A 22,355-nucleotide genomic window follows, 5' to 3' on the forward strand; every position below is an offset into this window, starting at 1 on the left:
GCATTTTCACATTCAAGCTTTTTCCCTGTAGATGTGCTATTCATTCTTGAAGAACATGATTATACCAGTGTGAACTTTTATTTCAGTCTGTCTTTTGAAGGTTGTGTAACACATCAAAGACAGTTTGTACAGTTAGTTACACTTCTTTTTTCCTGTAAGACCATCTGAATAATACACTGGTGAAAACATGCAAAGTAAATTCTTGTGAAAGAAGTATGGTGACAAACTTGAACTGGAGAAATTTCATTTTTGAAATATTTGCTCAGGTTATATCATTGGTATTGCAGGGGTAAAGAATACATGAGCAGTTTAATAAAGTTATCAAATGCTATTTCCAAAGGCTCTCATATCCACTTCCCAACCGCATTTGGTTACATACACTCAGGTACCTGTTAGGCTACATAAAACTCCTTCCCTGTTCTTCTGTGCCTTGGCTTCATTCAACTTGGTCCTGAAGTGTTTTTCTTTCATTTTGCTATCATGTGGTGGCTTCTGCAGCACTGTCTATTTCACTAGGAGCTTTACAGGACTGATTTCATTTCATTTCATTCAGTGAAAATAATGTTAGTCTGGCAGCTTCAAAAATTTTAAGGATTTATCTGTGGTTATATATTTCACATTATAATCTCTTAGAAATAACTTTGATTTGGTTATGAGATAATCCTAAATGAAAGTGTAGGAAGCTTAGGAAAAAATGCCTTAATGGACTATAATTTGAAATCTTGGGATATGCATGAAACTCCACGACTGATTTTCCTGCCATTGCTTCAGGCGTTTCTAGTAATTCATCAGCAGCTACAAAAATAGAGAATTGAACAAATGATACTCAGTAACTATCTTTTGCACACTGAGATAATCCATCCATGAAATTTCAAACAACCAAACAAAATAATGCTGTGATTTCCAAAGCATGCAGATGGGCTACATTTCTTAAAACCAATCACTTTAAGTGGGTGTTGTTTTGCAGCCAGTTGCAATTAATGTAGGAAAAGGAAGTGCTGAGGCTTTTTCTTTTCTAAGTGGTGTCAGAATTTCACTTTGATCAGCCAGTCTTCTAGCCCACATTTTTCTCATTATCACTTGACACCCTGTCAGAGACATTAATTCATACTCTTGGTACTCATAGTACTCTTTATTTTATGCCCCAGCAGGCTAAAGCTTTTGTTTCATATGACACATAGTAGGTCAAGTTGTCTAGAAGAAAATTACATCTTAATGGTTGTCTGACTTAATAACACATCGAATAGCCTATACTTGGAAGTTCTAAAGCCTCAGTAAGTGTGATATGTGCTGTCATCCATTAGGAAGCTTACTGAGTTGAGAGGTTAGTGAAAAACCAGTGGCTACTCTACAGATCTTTCAGATTTTACTTTTTAAGTACTTTTGCTTTAATTCTAGATTTTTTTTGTGGGATTCTAAACTAAGCCTTTCATAATTTTAGAAACTGTTGTGTTGATCTTGTGGTATAAATGCAACTCATTGTCATATGTCTTAGTTGTCATAAGAATTTTCCTTATTTAGATTATTCTCTGGGCAATCTTAATCAGTTAGTTTATTTTGAAATTTTAAAGTATTCTCTCTGGAAATACTGTCCAGAGGGAGATTCATGTATACATATATATCAAAACTAAGAGTTTTTATTAGATAAAATTACCTGGATTCCTCCAATGCTTGCTAACATGGCTCTCCACAGACCACTTACCTTACCTTAGCCTGATTGCCATCAATAAAATGGATTATAATAGTCTTTAAGCCAAATGTATATTACCCCTTTTGTAATAAACTGTATAAATATAAGATTAGGAAACTAAATCATATGCCAATGTCAACCTATAGACAGTCAGCTATATTTTATAAGATTTAGAAATAATTAAAACATTTTTCATGTTCAGAACACCTATTTTTTTCAGTGCCCCCAGGAAAACATAAAACCTTTATTTTCCTGAAATGCAGGATTATTCCATTAGTAAAAAAAAATTTAAGTAACTAGTTTTGCAGCTCCTAATATATACTCTCTTAATAAAAAATTTTAGATGGAAAAGAAAATGTTTATCTTTCATACATAAAAGAGATGGATTTGTTGGGAGGTCTGCAGGTGCACGCATGCGCACCTCTATGTAAGTTTGTGTTCTTCTTTAGGCTCTTATTCTTTATGGTACCCACAGTACATTTTTCTTTAAAAATTGCTAAAAGTTATGCATTTTGGTACCAAAATTTAATATCTCATCGTTCATTATCAAATAGAGCAGTTGGCAAAGATGCTATGTAAGTTATTGCTGTCTGATAATAAGTGAAGTGTTTCTTTTATTATTTAGTGTTATATAACTAAATAGAGCTGCCCCTTCATCAAACCAGAAAGTAAGGATAATTTAATTGGTTTTGCTTTTGCCAACTTAAACCAGGGGTCTCGGTTAGATAATAGGATTTGAACCATCTAAATTACTTGTTTCAGTGAATCTAATCTTTTTATGAAAAAAATTCTAATTATGTATTAAATTTAAGCATAGATATATTCTCAGAAATTTTCATTGAGTTTTGTTTTTGTTGTTTCCTATGTTGTTGTGTTTAAGATTACTTTATAAATGTAGTTTAAGCTATTGCCAAAAATGTAACTTTCCATTTTATGCAGTTCTTCTAACATTTTATTCTGACATTAACATTGTTTGCCAACCTGTTATTCCTTAGCCTGTTCGTCCTCTGCAGTCCTCTTCACAGCCTGTTCAGTACTCTACAGCCCCTTACCCATCCCCGCTCCTGCCAGTCTCACCCACCCAGCAATACTCCGTGGTACTATATCTCTATTCACCTCCTGCATTGTTTCTGTGGGTGGATGTGTGATAAAGGCTTGTGAATGTGATTAATGTGATATGATCTTTTTTGATTTTTTTTAAGTCAAGAATATATACTGAAAAAATATTTCTAACCTGTATTAGAAATAAATTCTCTTTCATAAAATATTTATTATACTAGCTTATTACAGTGATTGTATAAACCCTAATTTTTTCCTTCCTTTTCATGATGAAATAATCTTCAGGTTGATTATTCTAGTCCTAACATTTTTTAACTAATTTTTTCATTGAGGTCAGTGTAGCTCTCTGCAATCCTGGAGTGGCGGCTTTCATCTGGGTTTAAGCTTTCTATTCTTTCCCCAGTGCCGTAGGTCCAGTTGACTTAGTACCAGTTATCAGGGTGAACTGAAGCTTACAACTACATAAGACCTCCTCCTAAGTATATTTTCAAGGAAGATCTTTAGCTACTTAATTTTTGACTAGAAAGTAATGATACCTCCTTTAATCCAAAGCATGTCCCAAGTTATACTTCTTCATAAGAGCTTAGCTGCACCACTGCCATGTGTGCTCTGTGACCTTCTATAGTCACTAAGCATATGAGACAGCGATATAAAGTTAAAGTACCTCCTGCATAGTGCCTAACATGAAATAGTTTCTTTCCCTTAACATGAGTCTCCCTAATAGCCTACGTACTTTTCCCGGTGATGCTGTGATTTCTCAAAGTACATAGCCATCACATTTTCAAATTGCTTTCCCTGTTAAATTACAAGCTATCTCTTAAAGTCACTCAACACTTTTTAGAAACGTTTTGTTTTATTAAGGGTCTTTTTGTTTTGAGCTGAAGGCAACGTTCTTTACCAGCCTTGGCTCTGAATGATTTTCAAAACTCACTTCCAGTCTTAAAAAAATGAAATTTTGTCAGCATTGAGAAGGTTGACATGAAAAAGAATAGCATAAAAGCCTCAAAAATGTTTTGAAAAACAGATCACTGGAATAAGAAAATAGCTTTTGCCAAGATGACTCTAATGGTAGTACGTAGTTATGGCATCTCTTTTGAAAATATTTGGCCATATTATTTTGTAATTACAGCTAGTAGGCATATTTAGGTATATTTTGAAACTGTTCATTGAGTTAGGAGAATAGCGCTAGAATATGTCAGAGCAGCCATTTGGGAGGAGTAAAACCATATATTTTTAATCATTAAATCAGGTTCCCCTTTTTTAGTCCTTTCTGTATAGCCTTAATTTATTTTGCAAAAACCAGCACACTTGAAATTGAAGACATGTCAAGTTAGATCTGACAACTCAATAAGGCCACAATTTTTTAAGTAACTTTTTTCCCAGTTTTCCTCTTAGCAAAATGTGGTATATATTGTTGCCAATCTGTGGCTCCTTTGCAGCAGGGGAATGCCATTTAACCCTGTGATTTTCATTTCAGTGATACTGACTAGACTAGTCAGAACTGGTCTTTATGCTGTTGTTGAGTCTGGGAAACATTTGTCAGATGACATCTAAATCATAGCCCAATATTGGCTGGGCACCATTGCCTGCTCACCAAGTAGCAAAAGCATTAGGAAACTGTCATTTAGATTACATTTGTCTAACATCTGACTTAAAGAACAGACTGAAAAACACTAGGGAAGAATAGACTTCGTGGCCAAATTATTTTTGAGAAATTAAAAAAAAGACCAGGGTGGGCGGATTTTAATTTTATTTAATTTCTGCTAGTATATTTGTTAGGTATGATAGGAGATACAAAGATGTATCTTGCCTTCTAGGAAGAGGGGCGATGATTTAAAGTGAGAAGTAATTAGTCCTGTGCCTTGCTAGTTACCTGGTATTTGAAGTCCTTTTAGAAAATGTTAATCATACAATATAAATGTTCAGTTTTACTTCCACATCCTAATGTGCCTTTAATCTTCATTTATATAAGTGTTTTTTCATTTATTATTGTGAGATGTTGTTATACTGTATTCTTTTCTGCATGCTATACATTTCAATCACATGTATTTTATAAGTAATTTGTAATGACAATATTGTAATTTTCCTACCTTCCTGCCTTAGAGTTCTAATTTTTTTGAAGCTATTCTTTTATTAAATCATTTCCATTGTAGATATGATTTCCATAGTATATACTACTGCAACTCATCTTAAAATATATGAAGTAATTTTCTTCATATTTGTTTCATTTTAATTAACATAAGAGATAAGTTTGGTCTGTGTTTGGAAGGCTTACTGATTTGACTTTTTCTTTTTTTAGCAGGACACCCTTGGATCTCAGTTTAGCCACATGAGTCTTGCCCGCCAGCCATCTGCAGATGGTTCTGACCCTCATGCTACCATGTTCCAGTCCACTGTTGTTCTTCAGTCCCCACAGCAGTCTGGTTATATCATGACAGCAGCTCCTCCACCACCGCCACCACCCTCCCCTCCTCCTCCTCCCCCCCTCTCTCCCCTGCCACCTGGGCAGCCAGTCCCTACTGCTGGCTACTCTGCTTCTGGTCATCATGTCAGCCAGTCTGTGCTCCAGCAGCAGGGATACATTCAGCAGCCCTCACCACAGGTACATCACTTTTTCATCTTTTTTCCCCTATCGAAGCCTCTCATTTAAGATCGGTTAATGTTAGAGAGCTTATTTTTAATTTCACATGGGAAGAATTTGTGAGATAGTATAAATAAAGCTTGTCATCATTTTCTTTTGCGATTTTGAAGTTCATGCAAGATAACCACATGACAAGTAGACACTTAAGTTGGATAGTTAAACTATGTGATCTTTGAGTTTCCTTCTGACTCTGAGAGGGTTTTGTTTGTTTGTTTTAATTAACTTAAGAGAAACAATAAAGTGAATGTACAATAAAAATAAAATGATGTATTTCGAGAAGAAATAGATCAGTTTGGAGAGAATTAACATTTTATCACTATTGAATTTTCCGGTGCAGGAACATGTTATCTCTCTCCATTTACTTAGATCTTCCTTAATTTTTCTCAACAGTGTTTTGCGGTTTTCATTAGACAAGTATTGCATATATTATATTATATATAACCAAAGTATTTAATGTTTTTAAGTACTCTAATGGAGATTATTTTTAAACATCATTTTCTATTTATTAATTGCTGACATATAGAAACAAAGTTGATTTTTATTTATCTTGTATTCTGTGGACTTTCTAAAAATTCAGTTATTCTAGTACTTTTTTGATAGACTACTTAGGATTGCCTAAATAGACCATTTCAGTATATATTATTCTTTCCATCTATATGCATTCTATTTTTTTTTATTGCCTTATTGCATAGCTAAGGGCTCCAGTGTTAAATATACTCAACACAACAAGGGGAAGTAAAATACCTAGAATTCATTTTTTTTCCCAGTGACAGTTGACATTTAATATTATATTAGTTTCAAGTGTACAGCATTGTGGTTAGACATTTATATAACTTACAAAGTGATTCCCCGATAAGCCTATTACCCACCTAGCACCATACACCATACTTAATAGATATAGAACTATTCCAATTTCTTATGCTTTTTGGATCAAAGTTGGTAGTTTGTATCAGTTTCATCTATCTTGTTATTACAATATTATTAGCTATATTCCCTGTGCTGTACTTTACATCCCTGTGACTGTTTTGTAACTGCCAGTTTGTACTTTTTAATCCCTTCACCTTTTTTGCCCAACTCTCCCAACCTCCCTTTCATCTGGCACCTATCAGTTTGTTCTCTGTATCTATGAGTTTGTTTCTGTTTTGTTTTGTTTTTTAGATTCCACATATAAGTGAAATCATTTATGATATTTGTCTTTCTCTGACTTATTTCACTTAGCATAATACCCTCTAGGTCCACCTACATTGTTGCAAATGGTAAGATTTCACTGTTTTTATGGCTAAGTAATATTCCATTGTATAAATGTACCATTCTCTTTATCTAATCATCTATTGATGGGCATTTTGGTTGCTTCCGTATCTTGGCTGTTGTAAATATGATTCAGTGAACATAGAAATACATATATCTTTTTGAATTAGTGTTTTGTAGTTCTTCGGATAAATACTCAGAAATGGGATTGCTGGGTCATAAGCTACTTCTATTTTTGATTTTTTGAGGAACCTCCATACTGTTTCCATAGTATCTGTACCAATTTGTAATCCCACCAACAGTGCACAATGGTTCCCTTTTCTCCACATCCTCACCAACACTTGTTCATTGATTTATTCATGATAGCCATTCTGACAAGTTTGAGGTGATAGTTCATTGTGGTTTTAATTTGTATGTTTCTGATAATTTGTGATGTTGAACATCTTTTTATATATCTGTTGACCATCTGTTTGTCCTCTTTGGAGAAATGTTTATTCAGGTCCTCTGCCCGTTTTTTAATGGGATCGTTTGTTTTGGGGGGTGGGGGAGTTAAGTTGTGAAATTGTATGAGTTCTTTATATAGTTTGGATACTAACCCCTTATCAGATGTATCATTGGCAAATATCTTATCCCACAGAATTCATGTATTAACGTAAAGATAAGTTTTTAAAAGTACATATTCTTTCCTTGTTTCTAATCTTAGGGGAAAGAATTCAGTCTTTAATCACTTACTGTAATATTATGTGTGGGTTTTTTTGTACATGCCCTCTAACAGGTTGAGGAAATTTTCTTCTATTCCTAGTTTACTGAGAGTATCGTGAATACTAAATGGATATTAAATCTTGTGAAATGTTTTTTCTGCATCTGTCGAGGTGACTGTTCCCTCCTTTATTAACACAGTGAATTATGTTGACTGACTTCTAAATGCTAAAACCTTTTATTTCTGGAACATATCCCACTTAGTCATGATATAGTATCTTTTTTATAAATTGCTAGATTCAATTTGCTAATATTTTCTTAAGGATTTTCATGAAGAATATTGGTCTACAGTTTGCTTGTAATGTCGTTTTCAGGTTGTAGTAACAGTAGCACTGGCCTCAAAACAAGTTGAACATTGTTCCTTTTATTTTCTAAAAGAATTTGTATAAGATTGACGTTATTGCTTCTTAAATGTTTGCTAGACTTCACTAATGAATCCATTTGGACTTGGGATTTTTTTCAGGGAAGATTTTAAAATTACAAATGCAATTTCTTAGTAGATATAGAACTATTCCAATTTCTTATACTTTTTGGATCAAAGTTGGTAGTTTGTATCAGTTTCATCTCTCTTGTCGAATGTATTGGCATAAAGTTACTCATAGTATCCCTTTTTCATACATTCAGAATCTTTAGGGTTAATAGCGGTATCTCCTCTATCTTCTCTGGTATTGGTAATTTCAGTCTTCTCTCTTTTCCTTTACTAATTGAACTAGAGATTTATCAATTCTATTGATCTTAAAAAAACAGCTGAAGGTTTTATTAATTTTATTATTCACTTACTATTTAAACTATTTTATCATTTCCTTCTACTTATTTTGGGTATAACATTGTCCTTTGTTTCTGGTTTCTTAAGGTAGAAGCATAGATCATTGATTTTAGATTATTTATTTTTTCAGTATAAGTTTTTTAATGGTATAAATTTCTATCTAAGCACCATTTAGCTGCAATCCCCAAATTCAAATATGTTGTGTTTTGTTATCATTTAGTTCAAAATATTTTCTCTTTTTTGCAAGTGACTTTTTAACCCATAATTTATTTGGAAGTGTGTTGTTTAATTTCCAGATATTTGAGGGCTTTCTTGATACCTGTTAATTTCTATTTTAATTTCATATAGTCATAGAATCTACTCTCAGATTTCATTGTTTTGGAATCTCTTGTCTTCGTTTATTTATGTTCCAGCATATAGTCTCTTGGAGTATGATCCATGTGTGCTTGAAAAGAATTGGTATTCTATAATTTTAGTGTTTTGTTTTTTGTTTTTTAGGGTTTTTTTTTATTAAAATAAAGTTCACACAACATAAAATTAAGCATTTTAAAGTGAATAATTCAGTGACATTTAGTACATTCACAGTGTTTTGCAACCGCCACCTCTCTGTAATTCCAAAATACTTTCATCACCCCAGAAGAAAACTCAGAACCCATTAAGCAGTTGCTACCAATGCTCCCCGCCCTACCCACCTCAGCCCTTGGCAACCACTCATCTGCATTCTGTTTCTATTGATTTACCTATTCTGAATTCTTCATATTAACAAAATCATGCAATATGTTAGATTCCTCATCTGGCTTCTTTGACTTAATGTAATGTTTCAGGGTTAATCCACATTGTAGCATGTTATCAGTACATTTCTTTTATAGCTGAATAATATGCCTCTGTGTGTGTGTGTGTGTGCGCGCGCGCACCACAATTTGTTCATCTTTTCAACCATTGATAGTAGATTTGGAATGTTTCCACATTTTGCCTATTATGAGTAGTGGTGTTATGTACATGTAGGCACATGTATTTAATTGAGACTCTGTTTTCATTTCTTTGGGTATATACCTAGGAGTACAATTGCTGGATCATATGGTAATTATATGTTTAACTTTTTGAGGAACTGCCAGCTGTTTTCCTGGTGCCTTTTTTTCCAGACAGATTGTTTGTCTTTTTGTTCAGTTTTAAGAGTCCTTTATGTATTTCTGATATTGAAACCTTATGTTTCTGTGATTTGCTGATACATTCATTCTGTAGATTGTGTCCTTTTACTTTCTTGATAATGTATTTAATGCACAAAAGTTTTTTTAACTTTGATGAAGTCCACTAGATCCACTTTTTCATTTTGTTGCTCATGGTTTTGGTGTCATATCTAAGAATCCATTGCCAAATCCACGGTCATGAAGATTAATCCCTGTTTTCTTCTAAGAGTGTTATGATTTTAGCTCCTATATTTAGGTCATTTAACAATTTTGAGTAATTTTTATATGGGTATTAGGTAAGGGTTTAATTTCATTCTTTTGCATGTATATATCTATTTGTTCCAGCATCATTTGTTGAAGACCCTATTTTTTTCCCACTGAATAGTCTTAGTACCCTTGTTAAATATCAGTTAACCAGTCATGCAAAAGTTTATTTCTGGTCTCTCACTTTTACACAATTCTGTAATTTTATCTTACGGCAGTGCTACACTGTTTTATTACTATGTCTTTGTACTGAGTTTTAAAATCAGGAAGTGTGAGTCCTCCAACTTCATTCTTTTTTTTCTTTTCAAAATTGTTTGCAACCTTTATATTTAAAGTATGTCTTTTACATATGGTATATAATTTATTTTTGCTGTTTTATCCATTCTGATTAGAGTGTCTAGTTCTTTTATCTTTAATATGGCTGTTGATATGGTTGGATGTAAGTATGCCACATTGCTGTTTGTTTTCCATTTGTCCTATCTGTATTTTATTTCTATCTGCTTATTTTCCTGCCTTTTGTATTATCTGAACTCTTCTGTGTGTCATTTTATTTCTTCTATTGTTTTTTATCTATAGCCCTTTGAATCTTGTTTGTGTAGTTTCTTTACGAAGTATGATATGTATCTTTAGCTTGTCACAACCTATTTCATGTTCATATGAAACTACAAGTAAAATATACTAGTCATTTTAGCAGTATAATTCTATTTACTCTCTCTCCATTGTTTGTGCTGTATATATTACATATATACATTATAACCAAAAATAGTATTACAATTTTTGCCTTAAACAGTGATGTCTTTTGTTTATTTAAGATAAAAAAAATATTATTTATACACATACACACATACTGAAGAGTGTTAATAACGGATAAGATCTGAAATCAGGATACATTTGTTGATTGTTGATATCTCCAGAAAAAATTAAGGAATCATATATGTAGTGTGTCTAAAGTTTCAAAGACAGAAGAATATTACAGTAAATTTAGGAGATTCTTGGCTTATAACTGATCTAGAAATTCTGTGCTTGGCTGGTTTCCAGATGAAATGGGCACTCTTAAGATCTCCATAGACCTCTCTTCTTTTAGAAGTGACATAATCAGAAGAATAGGGCCTGAAAGAGCCCATTAACCTAGTAAACTTAACTCACCACATACTTCTACATGACAGGGTTATTTATACTTTACCCCAACCTGGATCAGATTAAAAGAAATTCAAACCTGGTATTAGTAGCTCTGGAAGGAACAACAAATCAAGCTAGTCTTATTGGCATTTTTTTTCCACCTTTATTAAGGTATAATTGACAAATAAATTTTGTATTGGCATTTTAATAGAAAAATTAAGGAATGGAACCAGTGCAACTGTGCATTAATGGTTAAACTGACATATATACAGTGATAGCTGTTCATCAGTTGAATTGAATGAGCTAGCGGTACATGTTTCAACCAAAATAGTCTCAAAACAATGTTAATTGAAAAATAAGTTTCATAAAATTATAGTAGGGTACCATAAATGTAAATTTTTTAAATCTTCAATAATTTTATGTATGGATAACAGATGTATATATGTGTGTGTATATGTGTGTGTATATATATACATATATATCTAGGTGTATGGGTACTAGTTTTTAAAACATTTATAGTAATGATGTATTCCAACTATAGGATAATGGGTTTTCTGTGGGATGTAGAGCAAAGCAATGTTGGAGTGAGCATTTAGTTATTTCAGTACTGTTTGGTTTTATAAGATAGAGGAAAATCTGAAACAAATAAGGCCAAAAAAAAACCTACTAAATCTAATTGGTAGGCATATTGTTAGGCGTCTTTTGTTATGTGTACTGTATGTTTGAAATTTTTTAAACAATTTTCAGTTAAATTTAAAGCTAAGAAAATCAGTTTTCAAGTGATTGGTGTTGGAAAGAATTGTTACTCTTTATACTCTGATGTTCCTCACAGAAAAAAATTTTTATTACAAGAAAATTTATTTTTTCCCTCAATATTTATCCTAGATGCCAGCCTGTTATTGTGCTCCAGGCCACTATCACCCCAGTCAACCTCAGTATCGCCCAGTCCCTTCTGTCCATTACAATTCACATCTAAACCAACCACTGCCACAGCCTGCACAGCAGACAGGTGAGTAGTATTTCTGAGATCATTAATTCTTAGCTGTGAGTATTGTTTTTTTCATCCCGCTTTTTTTCAATATTGTATTAAGATACTGATTGTATGAAGATACTGCTACACTTAGTCTATCGAGAGTCTCAGATATGTGCATATAGATAAATATGCAAACCAGTGAGATTAAAAGAGTGGGCAAATCTTAGCACTTGCCAGAAAATACCACACTGTCAGGTTTATATACTAAAGGGTTGGGAGCCATGATGAGAATATGGTACCAAGCCAAGCTGTTTGGTGAGCAGCTTCCTGGTGCTCACTGCCATTTAGTTGAAGCCTTCTTTGCTCCCTGGTAGTCTACCCATGGTTACAACAGAAGAGAGGCAAGGCAGGTTAAGATGTCTCCTGAACAGCTAACCAAAACCACCTAACTTTGCTTGAGAACTCTAGCCTAGTGAAATTTTTTTTATATCTTAACTTCAGTAGGAATGCCTTTAAAAGGAATGTTCTTACGCATATTTTTTGTTTTGTTTTTCAGTTTGCTACTTGTATAGTGAAAGGTGTTTTTAAACCAAATGCAGTCTAATACTAGGCATAAAATATATTAAAACTCAAAAGATTTTCCTTCTGCTCTTTTCAAATTTTCTTTAAGCATTCAATGAAAACAGTTGATCACAGTTATAAAACTATCTTACTAATTTTACTGAACTCATTTCTCTCTCTTCTTCCTACCTAGATGTGTAGTTCTGCCCCAGATGTTTAATAAGGTATTTTTTCAGCCTTTCATAACTTTAGGTGTTAAAGTAGAATTTTTATTGGTTTCTTTGGAGGCTTTTTAGCTGCTTGTCACCATTGGAGGCTCTCAGACTATGTCAGTGGGACTTACCAAGCCACATAACCCTTCACCTCTACTTAGGCAGTTTCTTGCTCTTTATATCATGTGGAACTCTTAAGGAGTGCTGCAATTTTAGGAGGAAGACATCTGCACTGAGCAGTCTAATGAGAATTGTTCTTGCTTCTCCTCATCTGTGTAGTCTTCATTGATCGTAGTGGCTTTCCAACTTCCTTTACAACATATGATTCTTACTTATCATCCCTGCAAGGGACTTCTAGATCCTCAATCTGTTGCTCCTAGGAGTTGTCTTGGACTTAGTATTTAAGTTCTTCCTTTTGTGTGCTGCTGGCCCTGTATTTTATGTGTGACAGATGTTCTTCCAAAGGATGTTAAGTACAAACATTAATCATTTTAGCTGACTCAGAATTTGTCCTCTGTCTCAAATATGACTCTTTAATTTCAAGTTTTCCTGATGTTTAATTATACAGTCCATTTGTAATATAAACTAGTATAATACCATAATTTTGAAGGGCATCAAAAGTTGTTCTTTATACATAGAAATATTGGTTGTGACACCGCTCATTAGCTTTAATACATTGTTGTTTTATTCTTTAAGCAATTATTTTCTGAGTTTTTCTGGGCGTGTTACTGATTTTTCATACTGTTTTTGTTTTAATTTTTTTCTTCCAAAATTATAATATGGATTATAGGTAATGTCATGATAATAAAAAAAAATTATCTCATGTTCCCCATTCAGATACCTTGTGTGTGACTAATTAATATAGTTCATCAATACACTATTAATGGGCAAGCAAAGATCATTTGTTCTGTATTTATGTGGGCTTATTAGTTTTGTTGTTTTTAATGGCTAAATTTTTGTCAAATTGCCTACAAAATTAAAACTTTTAATCACAGGTTGGACCAATATGCTTATACAAATGCATCTTTGCAAAAAATATTCCCACTTAATGGAAAACAGCTGAAAATGACAATTCTAATTGACAGCCAAAATATCTGTGTGACAGCATGTGTTTATCATCAGTCATATTTTAATTTGAGAGTTTTTTCTAATGCTAGTTATGGTGAGAAGGAAGCAGTAAGTTAGATTGTATCTGGATAATGCAGGCACAGAACGAGAACATCTGAATAACTAGAGTTGGTCTTTCTAGTTATTTTATACAGTATCCTCTTACAGCTTAGGTTAATTAAATTTCATTTTGTTTGAAGAATAAAAGGGACATAATTTTTTATACTAATAAGTACAATAGAAATTTCCCTTTAAAGAAAAGTTTGGTAGTGCCAATGCCGAGTATTGTGTTGGTAATTATATTGAACCACTTTATATAATTTGTAGGGTTTCAAATTTTTAAAAAGTTACAACTTAAAAGACTTTTTTGTAGTTAGATGATGGTTATTTTTTCATGTCAAAGCTTACAGAAAAGTGTGTATTTATATTTATATGTACCCTAATAGAAAAGTAAAATACATTGAGAGATGGACAAGGCAGTTTTTATTTCTGATTTTTTTCACAGATGAATAGCAATATTTGACTCCGTAATTTATATTTGTATATGTGTGTATGTGTGTGTGTGTATATATATATATATATATATGTGTGTATATATATATATAACATCATACTTTCTTGATTTTTCTTCTTTTTTCCTTCTATTTCCCTACATTCTACTCTCTCAATCTGATTAAAAGTAGAAATTTTCACATCTTATATTTTTGTCTTGTCAAACAACATTTAGTCAAGCATATTATTTTCTATTATGTAAAAAGGTGAAACTAATTATTCAACCAAATAAAGCATTGATAGATTTGGAATAATTTTTCTTCACTAAAGCACAAAGAATTTTTTAAATATTTGTATATGAATTTAAATAAATTTTGCCCTCAGTTAACAAACCCATCGAATCAAGTATTCTAAGACCAGGGAGGGTATGAACAATAAAATATAGGATTTTCTTTTATTTTCCCTTCTGGGAGCAATGAGGAAGTTGGGGAAATATCTCAAGGATAAAATTCTTTGGTCTTTCATCTATGCGTATGTCAGAGGACCACAATAGTTATTGGTTTTCTTTGACAGTAAACCTTGAGTCTCTTGTGGGAACTGAATTGAAATCAGTACTAACATTACTGGAAGGAATGAATATACAAATCTTTTATTTAAATATGAAACTAAAAACATTTAATTTAAAACAAGGTTGAGTCAACCCCTATCCACAAAAGAAATTCTGGCTACATAAGGCTTTTCAGATAATGTATTGTATAAAGTGAAAGAAAAAATAGAAGTCAAATCCTGAGAACCTTTATTTGTTTTTACTAGTGTTAAATGTATCATTTAAAGCTGTGTTTCAGTGTACTAACTTTCAAAGTAAGAGAATTTTACTGTATTGTCTGTCGAAGCCTCTGTGTACCCTAAAATTCCTTGATTTTATGTGTCTCTCTTATATGAGTCATTTCTAGTTCAGAAAGATAGAATATTGGAGAATTGGTTTACCATAGTTTAGTTACTTACTGTCAAGAACTGGAGTCATATAAACAACAATTTCAGAAGATCTGGTTACTTACCAGTTGCAGTAATAAGGATTTGTTATCTTAACCCTTTATCATAAAACTTACAGCTTGAATGCTATAAAGTATACTACGTGTAAGGAGCTTGGTATACTATAAAGAAACCTTTCCTGCAGGTAGTAGTCATAGCAAAGATTTTAGGTTTTCAAAGCCCTGGCTGTTTTCTGTGTAGCTGCTTTCATTCATTCTTATGACTCTTTTGAAAAGTTTGCACCTTCACCATATATGTTTAATATTTTGCAATAATTGGCCTTGTTCTTGAGCTGTTGGATTCGGGGCCGTAGCACTGTCTGAGAGGTTTACATTTCTCACAGTGAACCGGTCTCTTTTTCAGCTGCTTCCTGGCTTCTTTTTACTCAGGTTTCCACTGCTTTTTTCTTTTTTTCTTTTTTAATGCTGTATTAAGGTATTAACATTTGCTTATATTTTCCATTAATTGTAATGGCTTTTAATCATGCATCATACTCAGCAATAGAGATTAAATTTAAATGACAACCTTGGCTTAATGTAAATTACCTTTTAAAAATTTATGAAAGCTCTTGCATTAACTTCTTTTTCGAAACAGATTTGGATGGCAGATTGATTTTGGTTGGAGCTTTTCCTAAAATTTTGATGTCTTAAGTATGCCAAACTCATTAGCAAAAGTCAAATACATCTTTTTTTTTTTGTATTTGCTACATAACTATTGCTACTTAACTTTTTAGGAATATTATTATGCATAAAAGCATGCCATCAAATAAGATACCTGAAAGTATTTGCAGCTACTTGGGCTCTGCCCAAGGATATAATTCAGTTTTTTTTTTTTCTCCAAACTGTGATATTATATGCATGTAGGGAGCAAAATGACTCTGTAAAACTAGATATCATTTTAGTTTTGCAACTAGTTGATAAATTCAAAGAATATCAGTGTATTATATCTTCAGTCTTACCTTTTCAAATAAGTCAGAGCCATGTGGTTCCAGACTGATTAAGCTTTATTACCAGTAGACTATGGTAGGGTCTTGATGAACTACACTGTAGGAGGAACATTTTAGGATAAACAGTCTGTAAGATGCACAGAATATTGGCAACATTTGCAGGGTGCAAATTTAAAAGTAACTGGGATATAAAATGAAAGCAAGGAAGAAAGGCCATTATTAGATAAGCAGGGGAAAGCTGATATTGATAAAGGATTTAGCTATGTCAAATAGGAGCTCTAGGCACAAAGTCAATTTCTTTACTGACAACTTTCAAGTAGAGTAATAGGAATTTTGTATTTATATTACTAGGTTGTTGGCCCTGATTATCCTTGTTTTTTCATTGATTCCGTGAGCATTTCTTAGTATTGTGTGACCAGCACAGATTCAGACACTGTATAACACCTACAAATCCACCTATTTCCCTTTTCCCTTCTCCATTAACCTGCCGCCACTGAAATCTGGAGCCAAATGTGCCTGGTAAGTACCCATAGATTTCCTTGAGTTGTATACTCTTCCATAGGACTGTCATTTAAATAGCTGTGAGCCTTAACTTCTAGGTGGCTGTTTGTATTAGATTTGTTTTTTGTGTGTGTTTGTATTTATGTTTATTTCAGGCATAGAAGTAGGAGAGCAGAGGGTGATAGAGGAGAAAGAATAGTGAAGGTGTGCTGCCAACTATGTCTTCTTCCAAATTCACCTAAGGGGCTATCGTTAATTGATCTTATCTGCTCACTAAAATAGGGCCACCAGACGTAAGATAGACTAGGATTACAAACTTGAGATTTAGATGATATGGAAACAATTATTCTAAATTGTCTTGTAAATACCTAGTTAGCAGTAAAGTTCGAGTTAGCAAAATGGCTCATCAAAATAAAAACAAAAACCTGCCCTCACAGTGTGTCTGCTATACAAGTTGGTCTCGAAAAAATTTAATAATACTGTTAAATGAATCTTAGATTTATGACTATTCTAACTAAGCAGTTCTTCAGTTCTTTGTATTTTCTTTCTGATTATATCTAATCTGCATTAAGAATGCTTTCCTTTAACATAAATACTTGTTCAGATCACCTATATAAAATAAAGCCAGCCTGTTACAGGCTTGGCAATACTTTTCTGCTGAACACTATATTTCCTTCTTGTTCTCTGCTGAAGTGAGAGTTAAAAATAGAATATTCTTTAGAGCCCTCCAGGGAAGTGCCTGAGCCATCAGTTTATATTGTCCTAGTTCTCTCAGCTTGCAGAATCGATTGTGCTTTTCTCTGAAAGTGCTGGAAGAAATGGAATAATATTGGAACAGTGCAGTCTTTTAACAAAGGAGAATGGCAGTATTAAATAACACCTATATTGAGATCTGGACGTTTATTGTCTTGTTTGATATCACTCAAATAGGCATTGCTTACATTACAAAACAGATGCTTTTCCACAATATTGACACAAATTTCTGTAAAAGATAACTTGTTTCCCCCTAGCTTCTAGGTTAAATCCAGATATATCACAGGAAGGATTTTTTTTGTATTATTCTGATATACTGAAACACTTTTTATTTATTTATTGAAGAAAGAATAATTTAGGTAGTAGCCAAGTTGGTGGTATAGTGAGCATCAGGATACTGGGGATCTCTTCTGGTAGTATTTTTTAAACGTAATGATACTTTTCATTCTCTAGGAATCTGCTTCATCCTTCCTAATCTTCAACCTTCTCCGTCTTTTCCAGATCATTGGATTTTTTTCTCATACTTGGCAGTCTTCAAACTATACTTTTGAAACTATCACGACTTCCTTTTCCTTTGTCTGAATAATTAGATAAAGAACCTGAACCACCATGCCACTTCTCTTAAGTGCTGTTCTGTAACAATTGATGCTCAGCATCCTGAATGTTCAAACACAGGTTCAGAGGATTTTGTAAATAACATGAACACTTCCTTAAGATATAAACTTTATTAAGGAAGTATGCATAAATTTTATTAAGGCATGCTTGTCATTAGGTGACCCTTTATTTCTGTAGCTAATAAATTATTAATGATTTTGTCTTACATAGACAATAGTAAGGTTCTTCCTATCTTTAAATGGATTAGTAGAATAGTGTTCCGGATATTTGGGGGTTTTTAGCGCTTTCCAACTGAATATTTCTAGTTTTGCTTATGATTATAGTAACTTTAACCAACATAGATCCCATGGTTTTATATAAATTGAAAAATTCTAATAATCTTATTGCATCTTTTAATATTCTGCTCTTCAGAGAGTATACTCCAAAATTATATATTTTGTAACAGTTAATAGGTTGTTGTTTGTTTGTAATAATTATTAGAATAAATGATGAACCATCTCATCTTGACTTCTGGAAAAAAACAGTTTTGGTACCTGTCCTAATGCCAGTAGAATTTTCCTTCTGGGGTACCAGTCATACAGAGCATCAAACGTTAAATGATGCTTTTTAACAAAAAATCTGTGATAACCTTAGAAAGATTCATCAGGCTCTAACAGCTTCCTGATCACTGTGGGTCAAATCAAGGGGGTTTTCCTGCCTCGAATATAAAAATGAATGTAAAGCTACTCAGTGTATAGAAAAGAGCCATTGCTTCACAAGAACTTCAAGACTTCACCCATGATACAGAACATACCCCTCATACACAATGTGTCCAAGTTAAAGTTGGCATTGCCCCACTGGGTAAAGTCTGACCTCTAGGCAAAGCAACTCATCTTTGCAAAAAAGAAAGCCAAATATATGAAAATTCTGCTAGAGAAAAATCTCTTGTGGGATATGGCAACAGAATATACATTTTGAGCAAGGACATTCTTTGAGGCAAAATAGCAAAGCTAAAACCCAAAGAGGAACATTGGAGATTGACATGGAAATACTTAGGGTGTTAGAGAGACAGACCAAGGGACATGGAACCTGAAATACGCCACCATTTGAGCCTCCTCTTCCCCCACATGAAATCTAATTATAATAGGGCAAGCAAGTGTAACCTTGAAATGCAGGCATCGCAGTGTATCTTGGGAGTGGGCAAAACAAGGAAGGAGAGAGTCCTTCCCAGGAAGAGGATATTATTGACTGATCATGTAAACTCTTTGACACCTGGTCTTTTTTCGGTGCCCAAGTTCATATAGCTACCATCTGGACTAACTGCTCAACAACCTTTCACTCTGATTCTTAATTTGGATTGCTTATACTCACAAATAATCTTCAGTTCAAATGAACAGAAGTTTCCTGGTTGATTATTTACACTAATTATCTGTTTTCCTATAATTAAATTTTTCTTAAGACTTAGATGTGTTAAAGTACAGTAAAAGTTTTCGTTAATGAAAATTCTCAGGAAATGGAAAGGAGCCAGGTGTTTAGTGTTCTGCTTATTTGAGCAGTATTCCTGGAATATTCTTTCTACTTCAACATTTGTCCCTGAGAAAGGTAAAGTTTAGAATCAGACTGCTGTATGCAAATCCTAGCTACAACACTTACCAGCTGGTGACTTTGGACAAGGTATGAACCTCTCTGTGCTTTTGTTTCTTCATCTGAAAAATGGGAATAATTGTACCTATTTCATGAGATTGATGACATTAAATGAGCTAGCATGTGTAAAGTGCTTAGAACGGTGCCTGAAACCTAACAAATGTCATGTAAATTTAGCTACTAATATTACCTTGTTGTGCCATCGAAGAAATGAAAATTATGTCGTATTCTAAACGAAAAGGCATAGGAATTTGAGGTTAAATGTTTCTCTTTTTTGTATTCAAATTTTCATCCATGAAAACCTATTTTATAGTCAAATAAAGCTTTTTTTAAAGGATTTTAATGTCTAGTTTTTTCAGAAATGTTCAAATAAAACCTTCATTTCAAGCTTTACATTTTAGATATGAACTAAAATACTTCTGTGTTCTTCCTTATCAAATTAGCACTTTGAGGTTAATTACATGAAATCTATAATTCAACTGCTATGCATTTTTCAGTGAGAAGCTTAATGGAATGAGCCATGAATTCCAGACAGGTGCTTTGTATTCTTAGCATTAAGGTAGTTAGTGTGTTTAACCTTATTATAAATATGTTACCTTAAAACTTTAGTTTTGCTCTCAGAAGCCATTCAACTAAATGTGGACATTGGAAAACTGGCCATTCTCAGTCAGCCTGTCAGCACATAGTAAGCTCCTGGTTCTGTGTAGAAGCATGTATTATTTTGATTCCATTATGTTAAGAGAGTTTTTCCCTATTATTTATTTAGTGAGTATAAATATCGAGTGCCTGCTTTTTTGGCTTAGCTGTGTCATAGCTTATAGAGGTTTGGGTGTGTTTTTTTTTAATGGAGACAATGTTAAACTTTCTAATTTTACCCTTAAAAAGCACACCATTTTAGTTTGTTAGGCATACACAAACCATGAGAGAAAAATTAATAAGAATTTTATATTACCTGTAGAGTTTTAAGAGATGTAGAATAAAGCAATGAAGGAAGAGATCAACAGTAATACAGGGATAGTGGGGGACTTTAACTCTTCATTGACACCAATGGACAGATCTTCCAGACAGAAAACCAACAAGGAAACAGCATCCTCATATAACACACTAGAGCAGCTGGATTTAATCGATATTTTTAAAACATTATTTTACCCCAAAGCAGCAGAATATATATTCTTTTCAAGTGCTCATGTAACTTTTTACCAGAGAGACCACATGTTAGGCCACAAAAAAGTCTCAATAAACTTCAGAAGATTGAAATCATATCAGGAGTCTTCTCCAATCATAATGGTATGAAATTAAAAATCTATTAAAAGAAAAAAAAATGGAAAAATACACAAACACATGGAAACTAAGTTATGTATTAAACAATAAATAGGTTAACAATGAGATCAAAGAAGAAATTAAAAGTTACCTTGAGACAAGTGAAAATGAAAACACAATGACCCACAACAAAAGCAATTCTAAGATGGAAATTCATAGCAATACAGGCCTACCTTAAGAAACAAGAAAAATCTCAAGTAAACAATCTAACTTTACACTTAAAGGAAGTAGAAAAATAGAAAACAAAGCCCAAGTGAGTAGAAGGGAGAAAATAATAAAGATCAGAATGGAAGTAAACAAAAAAAGCCTAAAAAATACTATAAATTTAACTATAAAAGATCAATGAAAGCAAGAACTGGTTCTTTAAAAGCAAACAAAATTGATAAACCTTTAATCAAACTCATCAAAAAAAGACAAGATTTAAATAAATAAAATCAGGAGTGAGAAGTGACAACTGACACCACAGAAATACAAAGGATTATAAGAAAGTACTGTGAGCAATTATATGTCAACTTGGACAACCTGGAAGAAATGCATAAATTCCTAGAGACATATAATCTTCCAAGACTGAATCAAGAAGAATCAGAAAATTTGAACAGACCAATTACTGCAGACAAAATTGAATCAATAATCAAAAAACTACCAAACAAAAGTCTTAGACCGGATGGTTTCATGGGTGAATTTTACCAAAGAGTCAAAGAAGAATTAACACCTATTCTCAAAGTATTCCAAAATGTTTAAGAGGCTGGAAGGCTCCTGGGTACATCGTATGAGGCCACCATTATCCTTATTCCAAAACCAAAGGCACTATAAAAAATATACATATATATATAAGCTAATATCCCTGGTGAAGATAGATGCAAAAATTCTCAAAAAAATATTATCAAATCAAATTCAGCAAGACATTAAAAAGATCATATACACCATGATCAAGTGGGATTTATTCCTGAGATGCAAGGTTGGTTCAATATCTGCAAATCAACATGATACATCACATAAACAAAATAAGAAATAAAAATTATATGATCACATCAATAGATGTAGAAAAGGGGTTTGACAAAATTCAGCATCCATTTATGATAAAAAACTCTCAGTCAAGTGGGAATAGAGGGAACTTACCTCAACATAATAGAAGCCGTATATGATAAACCCACAGCTAACATAATACTCAACCATGGAAAGCTAAAAGCATTTTACTTTAAGAACAATAAGGAGATATGGATGTCCAGTTTCACTACTTCATTTGACATAGTGTTGGACATCCTAGCCACAGCAATCCAACAAGAAAAAAATAAAAGACATCTGAATTGAAAAGGAAGACGTAAAACTCATTCTTTGCAAACGATCTGATACCAGATAATGAAAACTCTAACAATTCCACACCAAAAAAGAAACTGTTAGAACTAATAAATGAATTCAGTTAAGTAGCAGGATACAAAATTAATATTCAAAAGTTGGTTGCATTTTTATACACCAATGATGAACTT

General features: G+C 33.0%; 1 protein-coding gene across 19 annotated transcripts in view; it reads left to right on the forward strand.

The window, feature by feature from the left end:
- R3HDM1 (R3H domain containing 1) overlaps positions 1-22,355 on the forward strand; it is a 168,569-nt gene that overhangs the window by 95,342 nt on the left and 50,872 nt on the right. For 9 of the 19 annotated variants that reach the window (XM_039874541.1, XM_039874544.1, XM_039874540.1 and 6 more), the window contains 3 exons: positions 2,686-2,787; positions 5,049-5,351; positions 11,619-11,742. In XM_039874541.1, coding sequence (XP_039730475.1) covers positions 2,686-2,787; positions 5,049-5,351; positions 11,619-11,742 — 529 coding nt within the window. The remainder of the gene's footprint in view (positions 1-2,685; positions 2,788-5,048; positions 5,352-11,618; positions 11,743-22,355) is intronic. The other 10 variants (XM_039874545.1, XM_039874555.1, XM_039874548.1 and 7 more) reach the window with 2 other exon arrangements.

Source organism: Pteropus medius, unplaced genomic scaffold, assembly GCF_902729225.1.
Source record: "Pteropus medius unplaced genomic scaffold, Ma_sr-lr_union100, whole genome shotgun sequence".
Lineage (NCBI taxonomy): Eukaryota > Metazoa > Chordata > Mammalia > Chiroptera > Pteropodidae > Pteropus > Pteropus medius.